At 42.7% G+C, this 23266-nt stretch overlaps 1 protein-coding gene across 3 annotated transcripts in view; it reads left to right on the top strand.

Moving 5' to 3' along the window:
* The window catches only part of LOC102785402 (neuropilin-2-like), an 87176-nt gene that overhangs the window by 53596 nt on the left and 10314 nt on the right, over positions 1-23266 (top strand). For 2 of the 3 annotated variants that reach the window (XM_006793661.3, XM_006793662.3), the window contains exons 12-16: positions 10625-10699; positions 12742-12906; positions 17947-18215; positions 18318-18414; positions 19951-19983. In XM_006793661.3, coding sequence (XP_006793724.2) covers positions 10625-10699; positions 12742-12906; positions 17947-18215; positions 18318-18414; positions 19951-19983 — 639 coding nt within the window. The remainder of the gene's footprint in view (positions 1-10624; positions 10700-12741; positions 12907-17946; positions 18216-18317; positions 18415-19950; positions 19984-23266) is intronic. The other variant, XM_006793663.3, reaches the window with a different exon arrangement.

Below are 23266 nucleotides of genomic sequence, written 5' to 3'. Positions count from 1 at the left end.
GATATGTAGATTTTGCATGTGTACACAGCATGTTCCGCGCTACAGCGACACAGTTTTCCTGGTGCTGGATTTGGATTTTTTCACTACAATGCCAGATTCTCCGCTTTAATTCAAGGATTCAAGCGTGTCATATGAAACCAAATGTTACATTTTCAATACTTTATGGCACATTCTTTGTCCAGAACCTGTGGACCTGCAAAAATGTGTCAGTTGCTTTCACTGTATTTGTGGGTTATCATCCATCTGTACTGCCTGTCCAGGCAACTTTGCTGTATTTGGTGGAATATGAGCAGGAAGTTTGTCCCTACACTTGAGAATTCATCCCAGTGGTTCTTTCTTCTTATGCATCATCAGTAAAGACTGGTGGCCCATCATTATGAAGGCTGCTTCCAGATGGGGTTTGTCTTGCTTTTGATACTGAACACTGGTTTTGCACCTTGTGCTGAACCTTCTGCATTTCCCTCTTCAAGTCCTCTCTGTATGATGCACTTGGATAATAACACGCTGACCTCCAGGAGAGTACTCTTTACCCGGCAGTGTTTCTTTATCTATCCTGAGATCATTTGCTGAGCTTTACATGTAGCTGAAATGACTATTGAACTCTTTATGTTTCCCAAAGCAGCTCTTAGACTCTGAAACTCTTAAACTTAATAATAGCTGCACTGTGATCTTTGGTCCTTCCCTCTGGTTGTGAAGAGCTCTGTGATTTTCAGAGCAACTAAGATAACAAGCCTGTGTCTGTGTCCAAACAAACGTACATATATATGAATAACTGTAGTATTTGTGCTTCTGTCATGGATTCTCCAACATATCATGGGGTTAAAGTTAATCATCTTGCTCTGCAGGAGGCTTTTCCACATGTCTGGACAGGGATTAACATGTCTAGGTCATGGGACTTTTACTAATAGTGGCCAGCTGTGTACTATATTGTGTTCCCAGCCCATTATGTTAGTAGCATGTTGCTAGTGTGTCGTGAAGGATTAGGTGAACTTTGGTGTTTTCCTTTTCCTGTTGTGTTTTTTAATATTTTAGCAGAAGCCGTTGTTTATCAGGAGTGCTTCTTAGTGTGCAGCGTGTGTAAAGTGATGAATGTGGACCATTACTCTGTGTGCCACTTTACTGAGCTGTGTAACCACAATTTATTATAATATGCTAGCGTTGCATGGACCTTGTTAGCTGTGGCAAGCATTTTTTTTCAGCTCGACAATAATTTAAGCATTAAAGCAATCCATTGTACAAACCTGACACTTTTTTTTCTTTTGCTTAACTTGAGCAGTAATAATGAGCTGTATAAATTTCCACTAAATGAAGCAGAGACAATGGATCCAATGTTATTAAAGCTGGGATGTTTGAATGCATGATAATGTGATCATGTCCTTTAGATAGTCAGTTATTACACAGTAATACACAGTAACAGCAGTTGAGTTGTGTTTTCATAACCAGACCTCTGTACCTGCTGCTGTTATGACCAAAGTCCTCTCCTTCCCCGTGCTCTCTGCTTCCAGCGTTTTCAGATTTTACTGCTGCAGTCAGCTTGTGACAGGTGAAGACGAGAACAGGAAATGACACGTACCTGTTCCCAGTGGACATGAAGGGGGTTGTTGCTGCGACCGATGGCTCCAACTCTGTGTCTCTGAACACGTGTGTGTCCATTTGCGTTTCCGACAGAGAGAGAGGGGGGAACCCGAGGGGAACGTTATATCCCAGATGTGTCAGGCCTAACCAGGAGGCTGGTGATGATGGGGACAGAAGGGCAGCCTCTTCTGTTCTTAATACAGTTTCTAACAAGTGACCGTGGACGGAGAATAATGCAGATTATACAGGAAAATCACAGCGTTTCAGGAGGTGTTGAGTCCTGACATGACACCATCGATGTGCTGTAGCATGTGGTGATTTACGTCTTTGCACTCGATATTTTCATACACGTCAAACTCTTCATGAAGCCTCTTTAAACTTTTAGTCTCTCCTTCAATGAAACAAGAACAGAGATGTCGTTGGACATCGTGGGCCACATAAGTGTAAAGAAGTTTAACGACACAGTTAATCTCTGACATAATACAACAAAGTGCAAGTTCAACAGTCTCAGTTATTCTACATGATAAAGAAACGCTGCTGTAGGAAATGAAAGAAACCAGTCAGCACGACTGTTTCAGCTAAAGTGTGAAACTACAGAAAACGTTCTGGGAGCTCGTTACCCAGACAGTTTTTCAAATGCACAGAAAATGTGTTTTTTCTCTGTGTAAAAAACAACAAAAAACAAGTGCATTTCTATAGTAGATGGTGAAAACTAGGATTTTTTCTGGCGTTTATTGGTTATCTGTTAGTTAATTACCTTTGTGTAGTATGAAAGGCCATGAGGGACTTTACTAACTCTTTATCAGCAGGGAAAGCTGTGACAATACAATTAAAAGTCTAAAATTTATGGCCTTGGTGGGCCGATTCTGGCTCCCGGGCCTTATGTTTGACACACCTATACTACATTAAATATGCAGTCAAAGCCAATAAACTCCATCTGCTTATATTTAATAGTTTTTCCAGTTAAACCTTTTGGTTCAAGCGTAACACAAATCTAACAACGAGGACCCGGGGAGGATCTGGGGAGAGCTGCTTTTTTTGGCCATAAGAAAAAGTAAAATATGCATAAACAGAAGTAACGTCTGACACGAGCGCTTTGATTATCCTGTTCATAAACTACGTGTGTGATAATCGTGCACTCCATATCTGCACCACCATAACTGTAGTGCAGATGCACATCACTGCGGTTGTGCTCGCCCTGGTTGTCTGCTGGTCTGGCTTTCGATGTGTGCGCGCCAGATGTTTGCCTTCTGGTTGTAATCCATGCATTACACACGATAACAGTTCACTTCCACTTCACGTGTACAGCACAGTCACCATCCAAACTACAACACACAACCACACACTAAGATAATTGTACGTCTTTAGTGGCTTAGAGAAAGTGAGCATTATTAAATTTCACTTTGTCCGCGTCTTAAACGGCCTCCATCCTAACTGATGTGAGGATCCGACCTGTTTCCTTCTTGCTCCTGTGTGTTTTTGTTCTACCGGTTGTTGTAAAAGAAGATTAAATATTAAATATTCAACGGTGCATCAGTTTCAGTCCAGTGAACACAGCTGTTTACACGTAAGTCAGAGACTCGCAGACATTCGCGTTTGTCCTTCTCACCGAGCTGACGTGCACACAGTTACACGTTTTAAAAAAGGATCCTTAATCTTCTTTTGTTTAGCGAAACAAGGAGACGCACACTGACATCCTCACACTCCCAAGCTTTGCATTGTTGTGACCTTTTCAGGAACATTTCCACATCAGCAAAACTCAAGATGCAGCAAATATAAACAGAGACAGCTCCACCTATAATTAGGATTCCCCCTTTTTTCCTCACACTTTAGCACAAATAGTCGAAACGCATCCCGCCTGTCTCACCGCTCAGGAAATAGTGGGTTTGCATTAATGAATTCATTAATAAATAAGCAGCGTATCGCCATCATACGCTCTCCAACACAGTCGCAAACATTCACACTTATTCCGGGGAACACATCGATGCAAGCAGCCAGTTTAACATGCAGCTAACACTATTCTCTTTTTCTGGGGACTGAACTTCGTCTATACTGAGCCTGTTCAAGCTCAGCTCACAGTTTTTTATTGAGTGAATCAAGTTTGCGTCCTGGTAGTTTTTGATGTAAATAGAAACTTTTCAGCCTTCGTCCTCACTGAGATGCTTCACAACAGTGCATACAGTGTACTCACAATTACTATAAGACAAAGACAGTGTAACACACTGTCAGTCACAGCAGCAGCTTTAACGAATTTAAAAGGAAACTGCTTTTCCATTACTGCCCCTGCGTTGCTTTCATTTTACAGTGAAGCACGCTGACCTGGCCACGGGGCTGTAAAACAATTTCCTCTCGTGAGAGAGACAATCTCAGCGCACAATTGCAATGAAGAAATCCAAAATTACAGATCCGAGGCTCTTAGGGGGAACGCAATCATGTCGTTTACCATCTCATTATTGTGCCAAACCTTCGGTGCAAAAACAGAAACAAAAGGCAGAATATTATTGCGGGAGTCGTTCTAATCATTCACGCTAGCTACGGAGGCAACGTGTAATTTAGGTCTCGTAACCCCGACTGTTGGATCTGAACTCTGAGCTCGCACGCTGCCAGTTCTGTTCATGTTTTAAACGAGTGAGCTATCAGAACATCTGCTACACTCTCATCTCTTTCACTCCACACCTAGCTGTTGGCAGGCACGTATGTACACACACACACACACACACACCACCTGTTTGGCACAAAGATGTGAGTTTGGTTTTAGTTGTGTAAATAAATGCTTAGTTTCTCATCACATTTGATAACTACATTGTTATGGGCGGGGTGCTTGAGGAAAATAATGGAGACAATGACAAACACAGACACAGAGTGAAAGCGGCTTTTGTCCGGAGCCTCCGAGTGCTTAATAACACCATTATTTTTATTCAGCTGCTGCTGCTGCTGCTCTCGGGATCACGGAAGTCTTAAAATACCGCCAACCAGATTGTGACACAAATTATGCTTCCTTATTATTATGTTCCAACAAAACGGCAATGATTAGCACGATAGGAGCCTCACTCGTGGCTGATGAATGCTGCTTTTCACCGCACACTGTAAATGAAGGATAAGCATGGCTTGCAGCTCTGCAAGAAGAGCCACAAACATGCACTCTTTCTCATGGTCAGCAGGGCGACTCATCAGAAGTCAATGGGCTCAGATCTTGATGAGTGTCTGCGCAGTGTTCATTTTGCAAATTATGATCCCCATTCGATTAAAAAAGGATGAAAGAGCAGCGTATGACCATGAACTTCTCCTGCAGTTTCTATCTGCGTGCCTATCGTGTCACCAAGACGACGACGGCATAAATTGCTCTGCTCGCGGCTTCACAGAATAATGTTATATTGGCCTCATGTATCTTTTATGTACGGTTTATGTCTTTTTATTAAAAATATGGACTCTAAAAGAGTGCTGTGTGAAATTCTGCAGGATGTAGGGAAGTACATCGAGCAGGGAGGGTTTGACAGACTGTCCAAAAAAACAGAGGATGTCGTCCTGAGTGAGAAATCCCGGTGCAAATGTGGATTGAATGTGATTCAGAATATTGTTGGCAAAGCGTACGGCATTAAATTTCCATGTAGGAAGCTTTAACTGTGGCTGTGACTTTATGACGAGTGTTGCAATATGCACAGGCGACTAATGGCCAAGAACTTTTCCTTTGTCAGTCACTGACACGCGGATGAAGTTGGACCAGGAAAACACACGTCAGTCGTTACAGTGGCACCCTGGAGGGGAACGCTGCTGATCCTGGAGGTGTTTTCCAGAAAGTCATACAGATTTAGCCAAGTGTGTGTGTGTGTGTGTGTGTGTGTGTGCTAGGTCCAGCTTTGCTGATCGCATTCACATGTGGGCCATGGCCTGAGTCCAGACACTTTCATGTGATCTGCAGGATTTGTCCTCAGTTACACCCACTGTTCTCTCTCCCTGCTCCTCTTGCCTTTTCTCATTTCACTGAAGAAAGGAAAGTGGTTATGAATGCAATGCTGCTTCCAGTAACAATAACTAGTATGCAGATTGGGTAATTTTATGTTTTAATGGTATTCAGATACTGGGAAAGAGCTGCACACGTCACTGTGATTTTTGTTTTTCTAACTGGGTTGTCCAGAGTCTTTTTTTTTTTTATGGAAAAGCAGAAATGGAAAAAAGGTTTGTGAGAGGTTTTGTTCATGTTTGTGGCTTCTGCAGGTTTCAGTGTGTCCTTCCAAGGCTCCTGCAACAAGCCCCTCACCACACCCACACAGACACACTCCATCTCTCCAGAGTCCCCACCTTCTCTTCTCTGTTTTTATACTTGTGATTTCTTTCCTCTCTCATCTTTAAAAACGCAAACTTGTGTCCATCTAATCAGTGCACAACAGACTCAGGTAGTGCACAACTTCTACAGAAGAACCGGGATGTAAAAATAAACAGCAATCAGTTTTAAGATCCTGAAGGGATAGCTGTTCTAAATGTTTGCACCACACCATGTTCCAGAGTGTCTGATAACACAATGCACCAGGCTGAGCGACAAATAATCAATTGTCCACCACGGCGGAGCAGCCGAATGCCCTGCAGCTGTGCTCTCGGTTCGGGGTTATGCTTTAGCAGAGACAAAAGGCCAAGTTTGCAGCTCACAGTGATGTTCTACTGTTAAGTGTTGAGCAATCTAAAATATTTTAACCACACAACAGGGATTTGTTTACTTCAGCATAGCTCAGTTTATCTGTTCCTTCCCTTCTCTCTGAGATATCACACATGGAAACACTTAGGATGCGGTCCAGGTTGGTTGCGGATGCCTGTGTGTATATGCAGGTAGGGCTCAGTGTGCGATGAAAGCTCATGTTTTTCCAATATAAATATTTAAGTTTGGCTCAGCATGCCTTTCAGTGTTTCTCAAATATTCTCTTTTCCCCCTCCTTCCATCCATCAAACAATGCAAAAGCCCAACTGGAGGGCTACACGAATACTGCCCTCGCTCTCATTCGCTATGTTTAAAAATTATTTATTTTTAGCCAAAAACCTCTGTGTTCACGTAAGACAACATGTTTCCCTTGTCCCAAACCGTACGTTCTGCCTATCATGTGCCGCACCTGAGGTTTAATCCGACCACGCCCGAGTCTTGGAAGGAGACAACAGCTCATTAATGCTTGGTGAGCAAGCTGTCCTTCTCTTCTCCATAGATCCTAATGGCCTATTTAGCTTAATGTTTCTTTCCACACTTAAATTCATTTTCTCTGTAGCTCACCATGTTTCATTGATGTAGTTACACATTCACTGCCAGCAGCTTCTTTTTATCATCTCAGTTGTTGTCGTACTTGTCTTGACACTTAAGGCAACAATTACAGTCGTATACCTTGTGGTGCTTTGTTGCACAATGGGCTAATGAGCAATTTACTGTCTGTAGCTTCCTGACATGAAGAGTGCTTTTGCTTCTCAGCTGCACAGCTCATGGCTCTGCCTTTTAACCAGAAGTTTGATTGTTGGCAGCTCTTTAACCACAGTCATGTGCTCAGTTTTTGAAGAGACTCTCCTTCCCCGTCTACTAATGTGAAACCTTGTGGTCCACTTATCATTAAAAAATAATTTTAAAATTTTATATAATTGGTAGCTTTCTGTACAATTTAGTCTGGAAATAATACGCTGCTGTAAAGACCTCATTTTCCAAACCACTCATTTACAGATGGAGTCATAATGAGCTTAAGTCACATACAGTACAAACAAACCACAGACAACTGTTCTGGGTTAAGAACAGTTGTCTGATTTGACCTTCAGATGTTTTCCAACATCACCTGTGATGTGATGTCATATTTTAGCATTTAACAGCCCCCTCCTTTAGACTCATTGCACAGCACTAGGATCAGATTTTCTACTTTTATCTGCTTCCAAGTATAATGCTGTCATCACCAAGTGCTTTGAGAAACTGGTTCTGGAGCGCATCAGAACCAGTCTCCCCCCGGCTCTGGACCCACACCAATTTGCATATCGGACTAACAGCATAGGGCGGTCGTGGCTCAAAGAGTTGGCAGTTCATCGTTTAACCGGAAGGTTGCCGGTTCGAGCCCCGGCTCGGACAGTCTCGGTCGTTGTGTCCTTGGGCAAGACACTTCACCTACCACCAAGTGGTGTTGGCCAGAGGGGCTGATGGTGCGATATGGCAGCCTCGCCTCTGTCAGTCTGCCCCAGGGCAGCTGTGGCTACAACTGTAGCTGCCTCCACCAGTGTGTGAATGTGAGAGTGAATGAATAGTGGAATTGTGAAGCGCTTTGAGGGCCCCAAAAAGCGCTATATAAATGAAATCCATTATTATTATTATTATTATTAACAGATCCACCGAAGACGCCATTGCTCTCCACACAGCTTCTTCCCCAAAGCGATCACCATACTCATAAGTGGCTGATGGGCCCCACAAGTATAGTAGTACGCCAATTTTCTGTCCTCACAAACATGTACACACACACACACACACACACAGGTTAGCAAGTTTCATCTGTAAGGAAGTCTTTCAGTCTTTCAGTCATTAAGTGGAGGAAATCCCCTCCATACTTACACACATGCACCATGTCACCAATAATTGAGTAGCAACAGCTTTCTGTCTCTTAGACACACACACACACACACACACACACACACACACACACACACACACACACACACACACACACACACAGTGTCAGTAGTCATTATTTAGGCTGACAGAGGTAGATTTATACCCAGAGCTCTTTCCATAATTGAACAGTTTTCGTCTCTGTGTTTCCGCTTTGCCTTGCTCAGTCAGCAGCTTTACAATGAGCCCTTGGGCCTGTGACACCTTCTGTTCTTCAGTTTAGAAAGTGTGCGTCTGTGTGTGGAAAAGATCGAGTCGGAGGGTCTCTGCAGGTTTCTGTAAGTCTGCTCTGGTGGACCCATCTGCAGAATCTCAGGATTGGTTTTTCTCATGCACGTCTGTTTCAAACTTCCCACGAGTGACTGAACTCTGCCACCTTGTATTTGTCCTGTCATTTATTTCCATTCAGCAAGTAAGAGTTCAAGTTCCTGCAACAACATTTTTAAAAATATTATTAAATTAAGTTGTTTAAATTATTTCTGATCTTTACAGTTGATCCAGAGAGGAACCTGGTGGATTGAAGAAGAGGATGAGGAGTAGGAGGAGTTAAGAAGAGGGGAGGAAAGGAGAGCCAAATTGAGTTAGGCAGGTGGAGAGGAGATGGAGATTGAAATAGGAGGCTGACTGGAGCTGTGTGTGGTCACTAATTAGGAAATTGGTGGTGCGAGGTGGAAAGGGTTATGTTCCCTTTTCTGGGTCTCCCTCTCGTCTCCTATTCCTCCCTCTCTCCCCTCAACATGGGGGGCTAATTACAGTGGTAAAGGGCACCAAATTAAAACAGCTTAATGTCAGCAGCTGGGAGCTGCTTATTAAATGTTAATATCTAATTTTGAGCGTGCATGTGTGTCTGTGCTGAAAGAGCAACATGAGTGTTTGGGCTTACATAATAATCGTGCATACTTTGACTGTGAGCGGACTGTGTAAACAACTCAAAGTTACGCGCACACACACATTAGAGTGGATGAACCCCACAACACTGCAGTGCACTCAAAGCTATTAGCAGAGGCTTGCAAAGGTTACCAGTTAACACTAAACAAGACACACACACAGAGAAAGATCACCGCGCGAGTCATGGAAATATCTACAACAATTACACTCGAAGCAAATCTGCAGCAGTCTGAGATTCAACTGGTGATTAGAATCTACATCAAATAACAGTGGACAGAGTTACAGCGCAGAGAAAAGTGCTGAAAGGTGGAGGAGAGTGAGAAAGAGCAACAGGAAGAGACCCAATCTCAACAAAGAGACGAAGAAAGAGCTGCAAAGGGGCGAGGAGAAATCGAAATATACCTCAGGGAGAAACGACAGAAAGAGAGAGCGAGGGAGAGAGTTATGGAGACGAAAATTGCGGTTGTGGTAAAACAGAAACAAGACTGGGTACGATTTCACTTCTATGCAGGAGAGTCGAGAGAGAGAGGGAGCATGTGTGTTTATGTGTGTGTGTGTTTAGAGCTTTTTGTGGTGGCAATAGTGGTTTTGCAAAGCAGAGGCTATTCTGGTCCGATTTATTGTGACAAACGAGACACAGAAAATGGAAAGAAGGAAAGAAATATGAAGGGAGGGAAGAAAGAAGACAGAAGACGGAGAAAAAAGTAGCTTCTGAGAATAATTTGGTGAGAGGTTTGTGGTGTCTGGCTTGTGCCACGCAAGCCAATCTTCTGTTCCCTTACGTCAACACGCAGACACACACTTACTTTCACCAGTGTGTGTGTGTGTGTGTGTGTGTGTGTGAGGGAGAGAGATGGGAAGGCATTCATTGCCATTTAAGGAATCTTAACCAGCAGTAGAAAAACTGCTTATTAAGACCAGAAGGTTTCGGGGTTACACTGTCATACCCGAATGCTGACGTCTTTGCTCTGCAGGTCTGTGAGTGTGTGTTTGTGTGTTTGATCTATCATACACTCGATGCACGCTGCTGTGCTCCAAGGTCAGTGTGAGTGCAGCATCTATCATCATAGCATTGTGTGAGCGTGCATGCCAGCTTGCAGTGGATAAACAGAGCGGTGTGGCACAGTCCTGAGCTGAGTGCCAGCTCACTGCATCAGCTCGCTCTGTCCCTGCCTGGATCCCGACAAACGACAGCCCCCGAAAACGGCGAAGAGCATTAAAGCATCGTCAGTTAGCACTGTGTCTAAAGCCTGGCTTTGCTCAAACATCACAGCTGCACTGTTAAAATATTACTCTTTTCCACTGTGCAGCGAAGCAGTCGCAGAACAAACTGTGAATATTTAACAAGACGAGCTCAAATCAGTTATTCCAAGCCCAGCGTCGTCTCTGCTTATTATGGCCTGTATTTGTATAACGCTTTACTAGACCCTAAGGACCCCAAAGCGTTTGACTGTCTTGGAGAGAAAACAATAAAACAAATTATCTATTGCCTATTCTATTCTATTCTATTCTATTCTAACCCTTTGTGTTTATTTTTTGTGTTGATAGAAACCACCACTGTACCTGACACTGTGACCCCCACCACACCTAGAGTGGAACAGACAACCTCTGTGATGAGATCTGGTAAACACACACACACACACACACACACACACACACACACACAGTTTGTGAAACAGTCACAACCTGATCTATTGGTTTGTGTTTCTAGACACAAATTTTAACCTTTTTCGCCTCCTCGACGTGAATTTCTCACCTCTTATTTTCTTAAAAGTGTGTTTTCATCTGTCTGGTGTCACGTCCACTCATTTGTGCCAGGCACACAAAACTGATGTTTTTCACATATGAAAAATCTGTAATGAAACGGCTGTGTGCAGGCAGGAAAAGGATCCAAAGTGCGGACTCCGGAGACAAACGTGAACTTAAACAGCTTTAATGCTGAACTCAAAAGGGTAACAAAACTGAGAATACAAAATACGCTTACGCAGCCACAACACGCAGCAAGATGAGGGTAGATCACAACACAGACACAGAGAAACACAGGGCTTAAATACATAGAGGGGGCAATCAGGGAATGGGTAACAGGAGGGAAACACAGCTGGGGCAAATCAGGCCTAAAGAAACAGGGGAAGCAAAACCAGATACATTAACATAAGACATGGACCTTCAAAGTAAAACAGACTGAACTTAAAGACACAGACTCACAGGCAGGCACTGCAACAGAGGGAACAGAGACGTAAACCATAAGGCAGAACTCTAACCAAGAAACCAAAGACTAGAAATGATAAATAATATAATGAACTCAAAACTCAAAACTCAACGACCCAGGCATCCTAACAAAATCCATGTTGGAGGCATTGGTGGTGTGACCGAGTTCACATCATATCGGCACAGGTTCAGGGTCGCAGGGTGGGTGGAGTCTATCCCTGCTGTCATAGGGCAAGATGTAGAGGGTCTATTTTAAAAGACATTCATAATGTATCATTAAAAGCAAATAAAAAAGATGTACCCACACAAAACAGCTCGGTTTATAAAAAGACCATGCTGTGACTTAAAATGCAGCGGTCGCCACTTCTTTTCAGCTCTGTTTTCTTGGTTTCCGGGGTGAAGTGTCCTCACTTTGGACAGAAAATGCGCCACACGTGCTAAAGTTCCTGCTGAAATACGTCAGTTTCAAAGTTCTGCTGACTGTCAGGAAAAAAGTTTTAAGTCAACATATGCAAACAAACCGGTTATTTTTCATGACTATTTCACATTTTGCTGTAACACACACACACATGCTCAAGCTTTCTTCATTCAAGTGCATGCTATCTGCGCTCTCACATATGCAGATTTCTTGCATGCACGCATGCATTTATTTCTGCTCGTCTCTCATCCGCACACACACACTTGTGCACACACTCGAGCTCTTAAGGTCAAACTCATGATGTCAGTGTGCACCGTGGGGCCTCTGGGCTTTGAAGTCTGTTAGATTCAATAGTCCCACAGGAAGCTCTGTTTGAGTGAAAATAAGCTCGCACAGCCAGAGGATCTTCATACAAACACAGGCTCACATATTGGGAATATGATTTCACAGCTATAGGTCACCGACTGCCTCACTGGAGTTTATGCAGAGCGTATTATGATGTAGTTTAAGGAAGTGCCTTTGCTTTTTTGTTTCAGCACAACTGAAGGTAGCAGCTTATTGCAGTCTAATTACAGCATCATTTTTCCTTCTCATTTGGGCTCATCTTATTACTTTCATGTCACCCCTTGAGTTTTGTATCATTCACCTTTTGCTCCGCTGTTTTCTTTCTGTCCATTTTCTGTCTGTGTTTGCTTTCTGTTATTTCTGCAGTCTGCTGCAATTACTCTTTCTTTCAGTCTGGCTTTTATTCTCCTTTACTCTAATATTTGTATTCAGTATGATTTTCAAGATGTCATATTGCATTGAGCGCTATTGCAAAACATCTCAACACAATGCGAATGTCGCTCACAGCACTATCAAAATAAAGACCCTGCCATTACAGGACTGAGTCTCACAAAAGATTTTTTGTTTGTTTAAATCCAACATAATACCAAAAGCACTCAGAAGAAGCTCTCGGGTGGTAATCAGTAGTATTTTAGTCCAAACAGACACTTTTAAAACCTTTATTTGTAATCTGTTTTTCTTTCTCGATTCACAGCCACCACTCCGCCCCTGTCGGCCGTGTGTGGCTTTGAGCAGAGCCTGTGCGGGTGGTCAGCTGATCCCCAGTCAGGTGTGAGCTGGACCCTGCACAGAGCCAGCAGCAGCTCCACTGTGCATGGCGCTCATGGAACAAGGCAGGACCTGGCACTGGGATCAGAAAGTGAGTACCCACGTACTTTGGAGACTGAAGGGGATAAAATGTGTGATTTTTGGAACAAATCAATTTGATGAACTGTGTTGCTTTAATTCTAACATGAGCCCGTCTCTTAAAGTTTCTCACCACGATGTCCTCTCACTGTATTTCTTGGCTGCTTGACAAAGATTTTGTCTTTTGCCACAAAAAAATAAAAAAATTCTGACATTTCCTCAGTGAGACAAAGCAAATTTCACATCATGTGAGAATAACCTCGCTAGCCCATTTAGCTACAAACAACCCATAATGCCTTCCTCTAAACTAAGAGGCACAATCTGTAGAGGACATTTGGTTCTGCAGACACACAAATCTCTAAATCACAGAACAAATGCTCATTTTTAGACAGAATTTTGAATAAATCTTGAATCTGGTCGGGTTAACCTGAGCATTATGTAAGCTGCTTTAAACCCCAGTCACACAGGTGTGGAGACCGGCGGGAGCTACCGGTTGATAAGGGAAAAACTGAGATTCCTCATCCAGTTGGAAAGTGATGGCAGGAAGTTGCTTTGGTTGGTACGAGATTGTCGTGGTCGATCATAGTTTGCATAGGAGACGCCAACTACTCGCTAGGCACTAGCAAAATCCAAATTCAAACCTAGTAAAATAAGATATACCCCATGTACACACATGCTCTCAGAAGTGCTCCTTCTGAGTTTCCCTTTAGAAACATGCGAGGTTAGCATGGAGCTTACACGTCTTCCATGAAAGCTACAGGCAACCACAGCAGTCCAAACAAATCGCAATCAGTTTTTTGGTGGAGCGCCGTCTTTACGACTAATTTCACCCAGAAACCACTCACCAACCGATCGAGGAATACATGTTCAGGCCTGTGTGACTGAGGCCTACATGCTCCTCTGCAAGCCACTTTGCAACCCACCTGTGTGTTGTCACTGATGCCTTCTGTGTTCTGTACTCTTATTGTAATAATGTCATATATCCGTAATCACTTAACAATCTTCACGCGAAAAAATCTGATCTTAAGATTTTCAAAATAAAACTGCTTACAAGTGGAGAATAATAATTAATAGTTACAGCTCTGCTGGCTTTCTCAGACACACACTGTAGAAATTCACCAAGCAGACCTTCCATCTTCTGAAATCGCCACAGGGTTAGAACCCATTAAAAGGATTTATGGGTGGGCCTCCTCCTCTAATTAAACACTCAAACTTTCTGAAAACTCCACGGGCCCAGCAGAAAAACATTACTTATTATCTGGGCATTTCTCATTTCACAATATTTCTGGGTTTTTTAAGACATAAAAGAAAGCATCGTCACGCTGAAATGTCTGACCTTCCTCAGCACAAAGACTTCTTGAGCTAATTAAGAGCAAAGCGGTCGTCCTGTGGTGGAATATGATGCATCCCAGTGCTGGGAGGAACCACTGACAGCAACCATGATGCAAGGATTTCACTCTTTTCTGTAAAAAGTGTGCACGATGTCTTAATTGGAGTTTTTAAAAAAATGTTAGGTTTAACAGTTTCACTTTCCTTACCCTAGTTTGTTACTTTCTCATCCTGTTTGTCGGGTCTTTTCTATTTTTTCTCGTTTTCAGATCTAATCCACGACAGTTCTTCTTCGCTTATCTTTTTTATTTTGTGCTTGAAGCGTCTTTGAATGCTGTAATTATCTGACTTCGGGCTTCATGTTTCTTCTTTTTCTAACTTCTTTTCCTTTAATCTTTCTTTACAAATGTCTTTTTGTTCTCAATCCTTATTATCTTGTGTTTTCTTCTTCAACACACAGCTGAATTATTCTTTTATTAAAAGTCATTCATTTCCTTTTGAGGTTGATTCATACTGATATATCATATATTCTCGCTGGCTTCACCTCCGTTTCCCTCAGTGGTACTTGCAATTTTCCATTTCCATCCATTCCATGTCCATTTTTAACTAGAGAGCAGGAGGACTGTTTTATCAATCGCACACACACTTACTGTACCTACACACCCATAAGGTGCACACACACAGCCCAGAGCGGTCAGATAAGTCAGATGATGGCTTTGACAGAAGTGCTGCCTTAGCTCTTCAGCTCTCCCCGGGGCTCCACACACACACTTACACCCACAACTCAAGGTGGAACTGTCTGTATATTAAACACCCAAGGCATAAGCCCCCCCCCCCCCCCCCCCCCAAACACACACACACACACACACACACACACACACACACACACACACATATATATGACCTTGCCATCCACCAACGCTTTCTTTGTATCTGCTGAAACCATCCAGTTTATGGTTGAACGAGCAGCAGCTTTATAAACAGACAGGGCCGTGACATAAGGCAAAACTCTACAGCTCACTAGGATCTCGTGAATGTGCGCACGTATATGTATGCACCCTTATTGGTGTGCGCCTGTGAGTGTATGTAATTGACTTAGCAGCGTCCCTGTCTCCATGTTTGACAGCAACATGACATTAAGTCTTGTTCTACAGCAACATTAGCGTGGCACCCTGTCTGGAAGCTGTCTCGATATGCAAATCAAATCCCCAGCCTTTGTCATTAAGAGGCCTTTTAGGTTTTTTTAAGGGAGGAAAATCCAACCAGAACCGAGCTCATAAGTTATTCTTTTGATCTCAGATATGACACGACTGAAATTCTTCACCCTGGAGATTTTCATCGAAAGAGGAATTGTTGTTGGAGATGGAACAGTTATTGATAAGGAAGGGCTGAAAGGAGACAAAAAGAGATAACTGACAGTGCTCTCTCGCTTTTGTTCTCTTCATAGCGCTACATCCAATCGTCTTGATGTTTAAATGTGATGGGAAATATATTGATCAGCTGTCTGTGTCACGTGAAACCTAATCACACACATACAGGCCTATTGTACAAGTGTGAGGATGGCATATGAAGAAACACCACCACAAGAACTCATGCACACACGAGCACAAAGACTCAACACACAGATATAAACAAAGATACTTAAAAGTGAACCAACACTCTTGTAAACAGACTGCAACACACACGCACGCACACACACACACACGCGCGCACACACGCACACACACACACACACACGCACACACACACACACACACTTCCCTCCCTCAGAGCCAATTCTACATCCCTGTCTATCCCTCCCATGGAGAGTTGTTAATTAATTCCCTCCCCTTGTACGTTCGCCAAGATCAAACGCAGAACGACAGAAAAACACTTCAACTTTTCTCTAACTGTACTTAATGAGCAACGGTAATTTAGCTCTTTTTTTCCATTGCCTCCAAGTGAGGAGCTGAGTTACAAATCCATTATTCATTACGATGAACAGCAAAAGCTGTCAAATGTTTTTCTTCCTGTCTTAACTGACGATGGATGGATGGACGGATGGACGGATGGATGGATGGATGGATAGATGGATGGATAGATGAATAGATATATAGATAGATGGATAGATGGACGGATAGATTGATAGATAGATGAAAGGATAGATGGATAGATGGATAGATGGACAGATAGATGGATAGATGGACAGATAGATGGATAGCTGACGGATAGATGGACGGATAGATGGATAGATGGACGGATAGATGGATAGATAGATGTATAGATAGATAGATGGATAGATGGACGGATAGATGGATAGATGGACGGACAGATGGATAGATGGACGGTTAGATGGATAGATAGATGTATTGATAGATAGATGGATAGATGGACGGCTAGATGGATAGATGGATAGATGGATGGATAGATGGACAGATAGATGGATAGATATATAGATAGATGAATAGATATATAGATAGATGGACGGATAGATGGATAGATGGACGGATAGATGGATAGATGGACAGATAGATGGATAGATGGACGGATAGATGGATAGATGGACGGATAGATGGATAGATGGACGGATAGATGGATAGATGGACGGATAGATAGATGGATAGATGGACGGATAGATAGATAGATGGATGGATAGATATATAGATAGATAGATGGATGGATAGCTGATAGATAGATAGATGGATGGATAGCTGGATAGATGGACAGATGGATGGATAGATGGATAGATGGATAGATGGACGGATAGACGGATAGATGGATAGATGGACGGATAGATGGATAGATGGATAGATGGACGGATAGATGGATAGATATATAGATAGATATATAGATAGATAGATATTATTTTAGGGGTTTTACCCTTTTTTCTTCTCCGTCTCTCCTCGAGAAGTGTCACACACAGTTTCGGGCTGTCGATAAAAAGGCTATTTGCAGCTCCACCGAAGCTTTTACTCTCCAGCCATAGTAGACAAACAGCCAAACACAGCAGCAAGCTAATGATTATGCTTGTGTTCAGAATGGGAGGAAAACACTGTAGCGCAGCCTTTTTTCTCTCACTCTTTGTTATTTTCTTATTCTCTCTTCCCTTCAGCCTCTTTGCTTTCTCCTCGTCTTTCTATCCCGTCTTTGGGTCGAGTGCAGAGAAAGAAGGTGAATTTGAAAAAAAAAACCCTGAGTGAGTGATTGTGTGTAGAGGAAGCAGTCACACGCAGATACACACCGCACGCGCACAGGCATCGTGACGGCGTCGGTACGACGGCTGTGCTGACTAAGTGTAGCAAAAACATGGAGAGCAGCAGAATGAGGTGTCAGCATTCAGAATGATTAGGGCTGTTTAGTCTAGAGCTGTGTGCATGTGTGTGTGTGTTCATTTGTATCCATAGCCATTAGCAGCCATGATGAAATGGCAGTCTCATTTGCAGTTAAGCCCCATACCACAGAATGATGGCAGTAATGCCTTAAACTGTAAACAACCACATCCTGCTGCATTACTACACAGCACTGTCACAAATCATAAAATACATTAAACTGGGATCCAGTTAATGAATAAAATGCAAATAGCACGCAGAAAGCCATACATGTGGTGTCATGTTGTGCTAAGAAGAGTAATGATGTGTCAGTTTAAAGGCTGCTAATTTATCTTTTATTACAACCCATTAGTGTGAAATGAATTACCAAGTTTACATCGGTATCATAACCAGCACAACTTTTTGGCCTCTTTCAGATTTTTCAGGGAACTACCTTCATCTCGATGCCGGAAGCCACACCCTGCGCAAGAAAGCCCGGCTGCTGAGCCCCGAAGTGGGGCCAGAGCAAGGCCCGCTCTGCCTCCAGTTCTACTACCAGCTCCAGGGAGAGGCACAGGGCAGCCTGAGGGTCCTGCTGAAGGACAGCGACCAGGGAGAGACGCTGTTATGGGCATTAAAAGGTGACCAAGGCAGTCACTGGAAAGAGGGGCGCACCATCCTTCCTCGAAGCCCCAGAGAATATCAGGTAGATAACCGCTGAGTGTTAGTGTGTTTATGAATCCCTGAATTAAGAAGCTAACACATAAGCTGAGCTGTGATCACCTGTATGTCACTTTCTCTGGTGTAGGTGGTGTTTGAGGGGTTTTTTGAACACCCGACAAGAGGACATATCAGAATAGACAACATCCACATGAGCAGCAGCGCTGACCTGGAGCAGTGTGCACGTAAGTCCCCTTCACCTGTTGGCACCTTCATTAATATGCTGGTCAGTGTTTCCGTCTGTCGGCTATCACTCTCTCCCTGCTTCACACCGGAACATTTATTCTGTGTTTTCGCCAGAGAGCGAGAGTGATGGGGGAGAAAAAAATCATAATATTTCTCATTTACACACACACACACACATCAAAAAAGTGAAGCGCAAAAAAAGAAAGTAGGTCACAACTGCCCTTTGGCCATGGATCCTTCACTATCTTTTATTATATCTCCCACTATCTCCTAGTCTTTCCCTGTACCACCCCATCCTGCTGTTTCCTTATTTGCTCTCGCTTTATCCATCTCCAGCATTATCTTCCGTTCAGTCTCTGCAGTCGAGCACTGAAAATAACGTGCGTGCTTGTGCTTGATTACTGGAGAGACTCTCTACTTTGGAGCAGAGAGACAGTAGTTAACCAATGAGGCTGCTGTCAGCGACTGCTGTCGGCTCACTTGTAACAATTTGCTTTGCAGAGAAAAAAGAGCAAATTTCCATGCACTCCACACGCTGGGTTAAGTTTGAAGTCCTTCATATTTCCTGATTTCACAAAAATGTATGTGAGCCTTGGTTCAGAAACAACTTTGTTTTTATTGTAAAAAGATTTAAAGGCAGAAATGAGTTGTATTATGGGCATTTTTTCAAGCTTGACTTTAGGACCAGTCAGAATATATTTGCCTTTGTAGTGCATTAGTACACCTTTAAGTCAAATGTTTCTGTGAGTCAAAGACGCTAGTTTTCTCACTACTGCTTCTTTATCTGTGCTGTAACTAGTTTCCCCTTCTTTTTCCGTTCTCTCACTCTTTCTCACTTCCATAAAAGATGCCACGTCCTCCAGCAAATAATAAACAGCAGTAAAATTCACTCCGTCTTCCCACGACCCCTTAACTTACCTCCACCCTTCCTCTTCATTCCTCAATTTCCCTTCTCGTCACTCTGCCCCTCACCCTTTTCACCCTGTTTTCCGTCTATCTTTTTCTTCTGCCGTTAAAATCCCGAAGGAAAGAAAGAGGATGAAAACGCTGTAGAAAAAAACTTTAAAAAAAAAAGAGCAATCGGAGAGAGAGAATGACAAAGCAAAGAGAAGGTGAGAAATGACAGACATAACAAGAGTCACTTTCCCTCTTCCCTCCCTCTTGTCTGGCTCTTTTTATTTTCTTTCCATTTTGTAAAAATAACTGTCATCCTGGAGGATATATGGGCCTTTGGAGTCTTAAACTACCTCTGAACTCGACAAAGCTTTATTGAGTTACAAACGCCTTAACCAGGACTGCGGTGCAATTTTGCAACTCTATTAAAAAACATTTGTGTTGACATTCATTAAAACTATCAGCACCATATAAATGTAATCATATATAATATAAGCTGAGGACATTTGTTGTTATTTTATTGCATTTCATATTGTGAAGGAAGCTTCCAACGCCATGGGCGACACATATCCTTTCACATTTACTCTTGCTAATCGTCTAACTTAGCTTCACTAACATTTGTTTTTTCCTTTCTTTTCCAGAGCCTTTGCATGCTTTACTTCCTGGCCTGAAAAGTAAGTTCTACTTCACATGCATTTGTACTTCCTGTGCCAACATGTCTGTGCTTCCTGCTTTGTTGCTTAGCTCAGCTTGCAGCACTGCAAACCCTGTTAGTGCCTTATTACCATACAGGCTTCCACAGCACACACTGTTAACTAGATAGGGGGTAAAGTTTGAGGTATTACTGTGCATCACTGCGCATGTGCAGTACTTCTTTTAGTAGCACATGTACAAAACCAGAGTGGAGCGGGCTTTGTGAGGGGACAGGTTTGCAGGATGGATCCACTGCATTTTTCTGGCATGACTCCTTGCATGCTGGGCTGAAACACCTGATTTTGTAGTTTTTTTTTAGTGAAAATATATATTTTTGCCTTCACACAAACAAACACGCACATGAATACATACTGCAACAGTAACACTTGACTAGTAACAATGTGCAGCTGTAACAGAGGGTGTTTCAAATATGAGCAGTGCACTGAACCATATTTGTTACGGTTTTTAATTCTTACTCAGGTTTCATTTTATACCATAAACAATTTATCAGATGATGTAGGGATAAAGGTTAAATCACAGGGTCAGGGTTAAATTGCTCCTTCTGGTCTGTTTCTTTGGTGTCAGTGAAATTACAGAGCTTTTTATCAGTCCATCCATATTTGTCTTCATAATCAGTCTTTCCTATCATAGTTTCCTTTATCCTGATTCAATTTCAACAGCTTAGCATCCTCTTTCCCTGCACATCCAGCTGCTCCTGGTCCACACTCATTTACGCCTCATTTTGTCTTTCCTTCTCCTTTCCCTGCCGTCCCCTCTCCTCTTGTCCCTGATCCCACTTACATGAAATGCAGAGCACATCACACCCAACTTTCCCTTTTTCCCTCTCATTCATCCAGAAATAGGCCAGTCTGGAAAACGATAAAAAGTTTTAGAGCGATTGTGCTACTGGATCTCTTGTTTTCGAAGTCTGGGTTGGGACCTAAACCACCAGCTGTTTGTGCTTTTGTTTAGACGCCCACAAAATACACATACTGGTCTCTTTGAAGACTTGCATATGGAAACTGGACTTCGGATTCTACCTCATGCTAACAAAACTTTATAATAATATAAAGGCTTTTTGGTGATTTGGTTCGTCGAAGGCTGAGGCTTAAACCAGAGGACTTTTATTTTCCTCAAATATTTCTGTTTGTGTGTGTGTGTGTGTGTGTGTGTGTGTGTGTGTGTGTGTGTGTGTGTGTGTGTAAACTATGAACACAGTGTGAACTCTGAGAAGCACTTCTTGTTGTCCAGCACATTAAATGAAAATACAAAGACATCCAAGCACCAGTGAAACCCAGGAGACAAGTTCAGAAAATTCACATCACCTGACTCATACCCCGAGTATTTGACCTAATCCTTGCTTTATCTTAAACTGTCATGTGACTCCCAGCATGACAACGCTGCTGGTTCTGACAAACACCATGTTTCTTGATCCTGACCCCCAGAAAGAAGGATTAAATTTCTCCTTTTAAGAAGTGATCTCAGCCCCTTTAGGGTTTCTCTCTGGGCAGATAAAGTTACACCTCAGGTGTTGTTTATTCTTCTTAGCGTCTCGATGTGAGACAAACAAAGCGTAGTTGTTTTTGACAGTTTTAAAGTTGACTGTGAGAAATATTCATGCTGTCACGGAAAGCTTCTGTTAAAAGGAAGCAGTGACGAAGGCTTAATCGGAATTTCTTAATTGATTTTAACTCCACACTAAGGAAAACAGGAAACTCCGGCACAATCAAAATGATTGCACTATATGAACTTACAGTCTTGTTACCTTTGAAACTGTTGCAGCTCTGAGACCACCAGCAGTCAGATGCCATCTTCAAAGAAACTTCTTCATAAATAAGACGGCAAATATCAGCAAACATTTGCCAGTCATTCGCAGAGTGACTGCAGTCGCAGTGATTGTTTGATTGGTTGCTCCCCGCCAGGTGACCTGTGGGTACTGCTGCAAGCAGTCACCAGATGCAAAAACACTCAGTGCACTCATAAGCAACCAGCGATTTTCCTAAACGCCTCAGTGAAACGCCTCAGTCGGCTCCGTGAAGGCAACGCCGCGCTGTCAGACGCTGTCAGGTTGTCCATCTGTGCCAGTCCGGTGATTTGATACCTCAAATTGTGTCTTGAACTCAAAGGTTAACTGATTATATGTTGGTGGTCAAAGGTCAAGATCACCTTACAAACCAAGCTTTTGGCCATGACTTCAGAGGTCACATGCTAATTATTACAAAATTTCACACAAAGGTCTAATGGGATATAATGACAAAGTGGCGATACTTTATATCCAAAAGGACAAAGGTCAGCTTCACTGTGACATCATAATGTTGTGCAAAAACACTTTTGTGGTCATTACATGGCAACCATGACTCAGGAACAGAAGGGGAGATGGTGACAAATCGCATTTGGTCAGACGCTGATTTGGCAGCACTCATATTTGATTATAGTCCAGACAGACTGCAAGTTTTTTACTATAAAATCTTTCTGGTGGATTAAAACGTACAGTAAAAATATATATACATATATTTAGAAAAAGTTTGATGTTAAGAAGACACTCGCAGAAACATTTGAAAGTGTCTGTTGAAAGCCATAGGTTGATTATTGCACACACACTCGTGCGTCTACACAGAGAAAAGGGGCTTACTCTGGTTTTCTGTTTTTTTTTGTGAAGTGAGAGGCCGGCTTTGATGCTAATTAAGTGATGCAGAAGCTCTAGTTACCAAACATCCCTTGAAAGCTACACGTTTTAGCTTTAGCAGCCGTTCCCCTTTGCTACCTCAAAAAGCAAAGTAACGGTCAACTTTTTCAGCCCTGGAAATTATTTGTCAGTTAATCCACCGGTGGGAAGACTCTCCGTGCAGCGCAGCTTTACAATCACAGCCAATTTTAAACCCTTAAAGAGTGCGTCTGAACTTCAAAAAAAGACTAAATTAAGCTTACTGGTTCCGTGAGGTTTTGTATCCTGCTTTGCAACTCTCCTCCATCTCTTATTTCAGCTCTTTTTTCTCCTTCTCTCTCATCCCATCTACTCCTCGCTCGCCTCAGTTCTATTTCCTCTTTTTTCCTTCCTGTCTTTCTTGCTCATGCACCGTCTTTCCTTTATTCTCCCCCTTTCCTTTCTCTCTCTCTCTCTCTTCTATAACCTCTCTCTCAGCGGGTTTCTTTCACTGCGAGTTGACAGAGTATTGAACTTTCAGACAAACCCTTTAATGCAGGATTAAAGATATCATGGCAGGATTAGCGCCCTGCCTTCTCTTCCCCACCCTTGCACCCTCT

This window comes from Neolamprologus brichardi, chromosome 16, assembly GCF_056152115.1.
Source record: "Neolamprologus brichardi isolate AB-2024 chromosome 16, ASM5615211v1, whole genome shotgun sequence".
Lineage (NCBI taxonomy): Eukaryota > Metazoa > Chordata > Actinopteri > Cichliformes > Cichlidae > Neolamprologus > Neolamprologus brichardi.
Note: the sequence above shows the minus strand (reverse complement) of the source record. Positions and strands in the feature narration are given on the sequence as shown.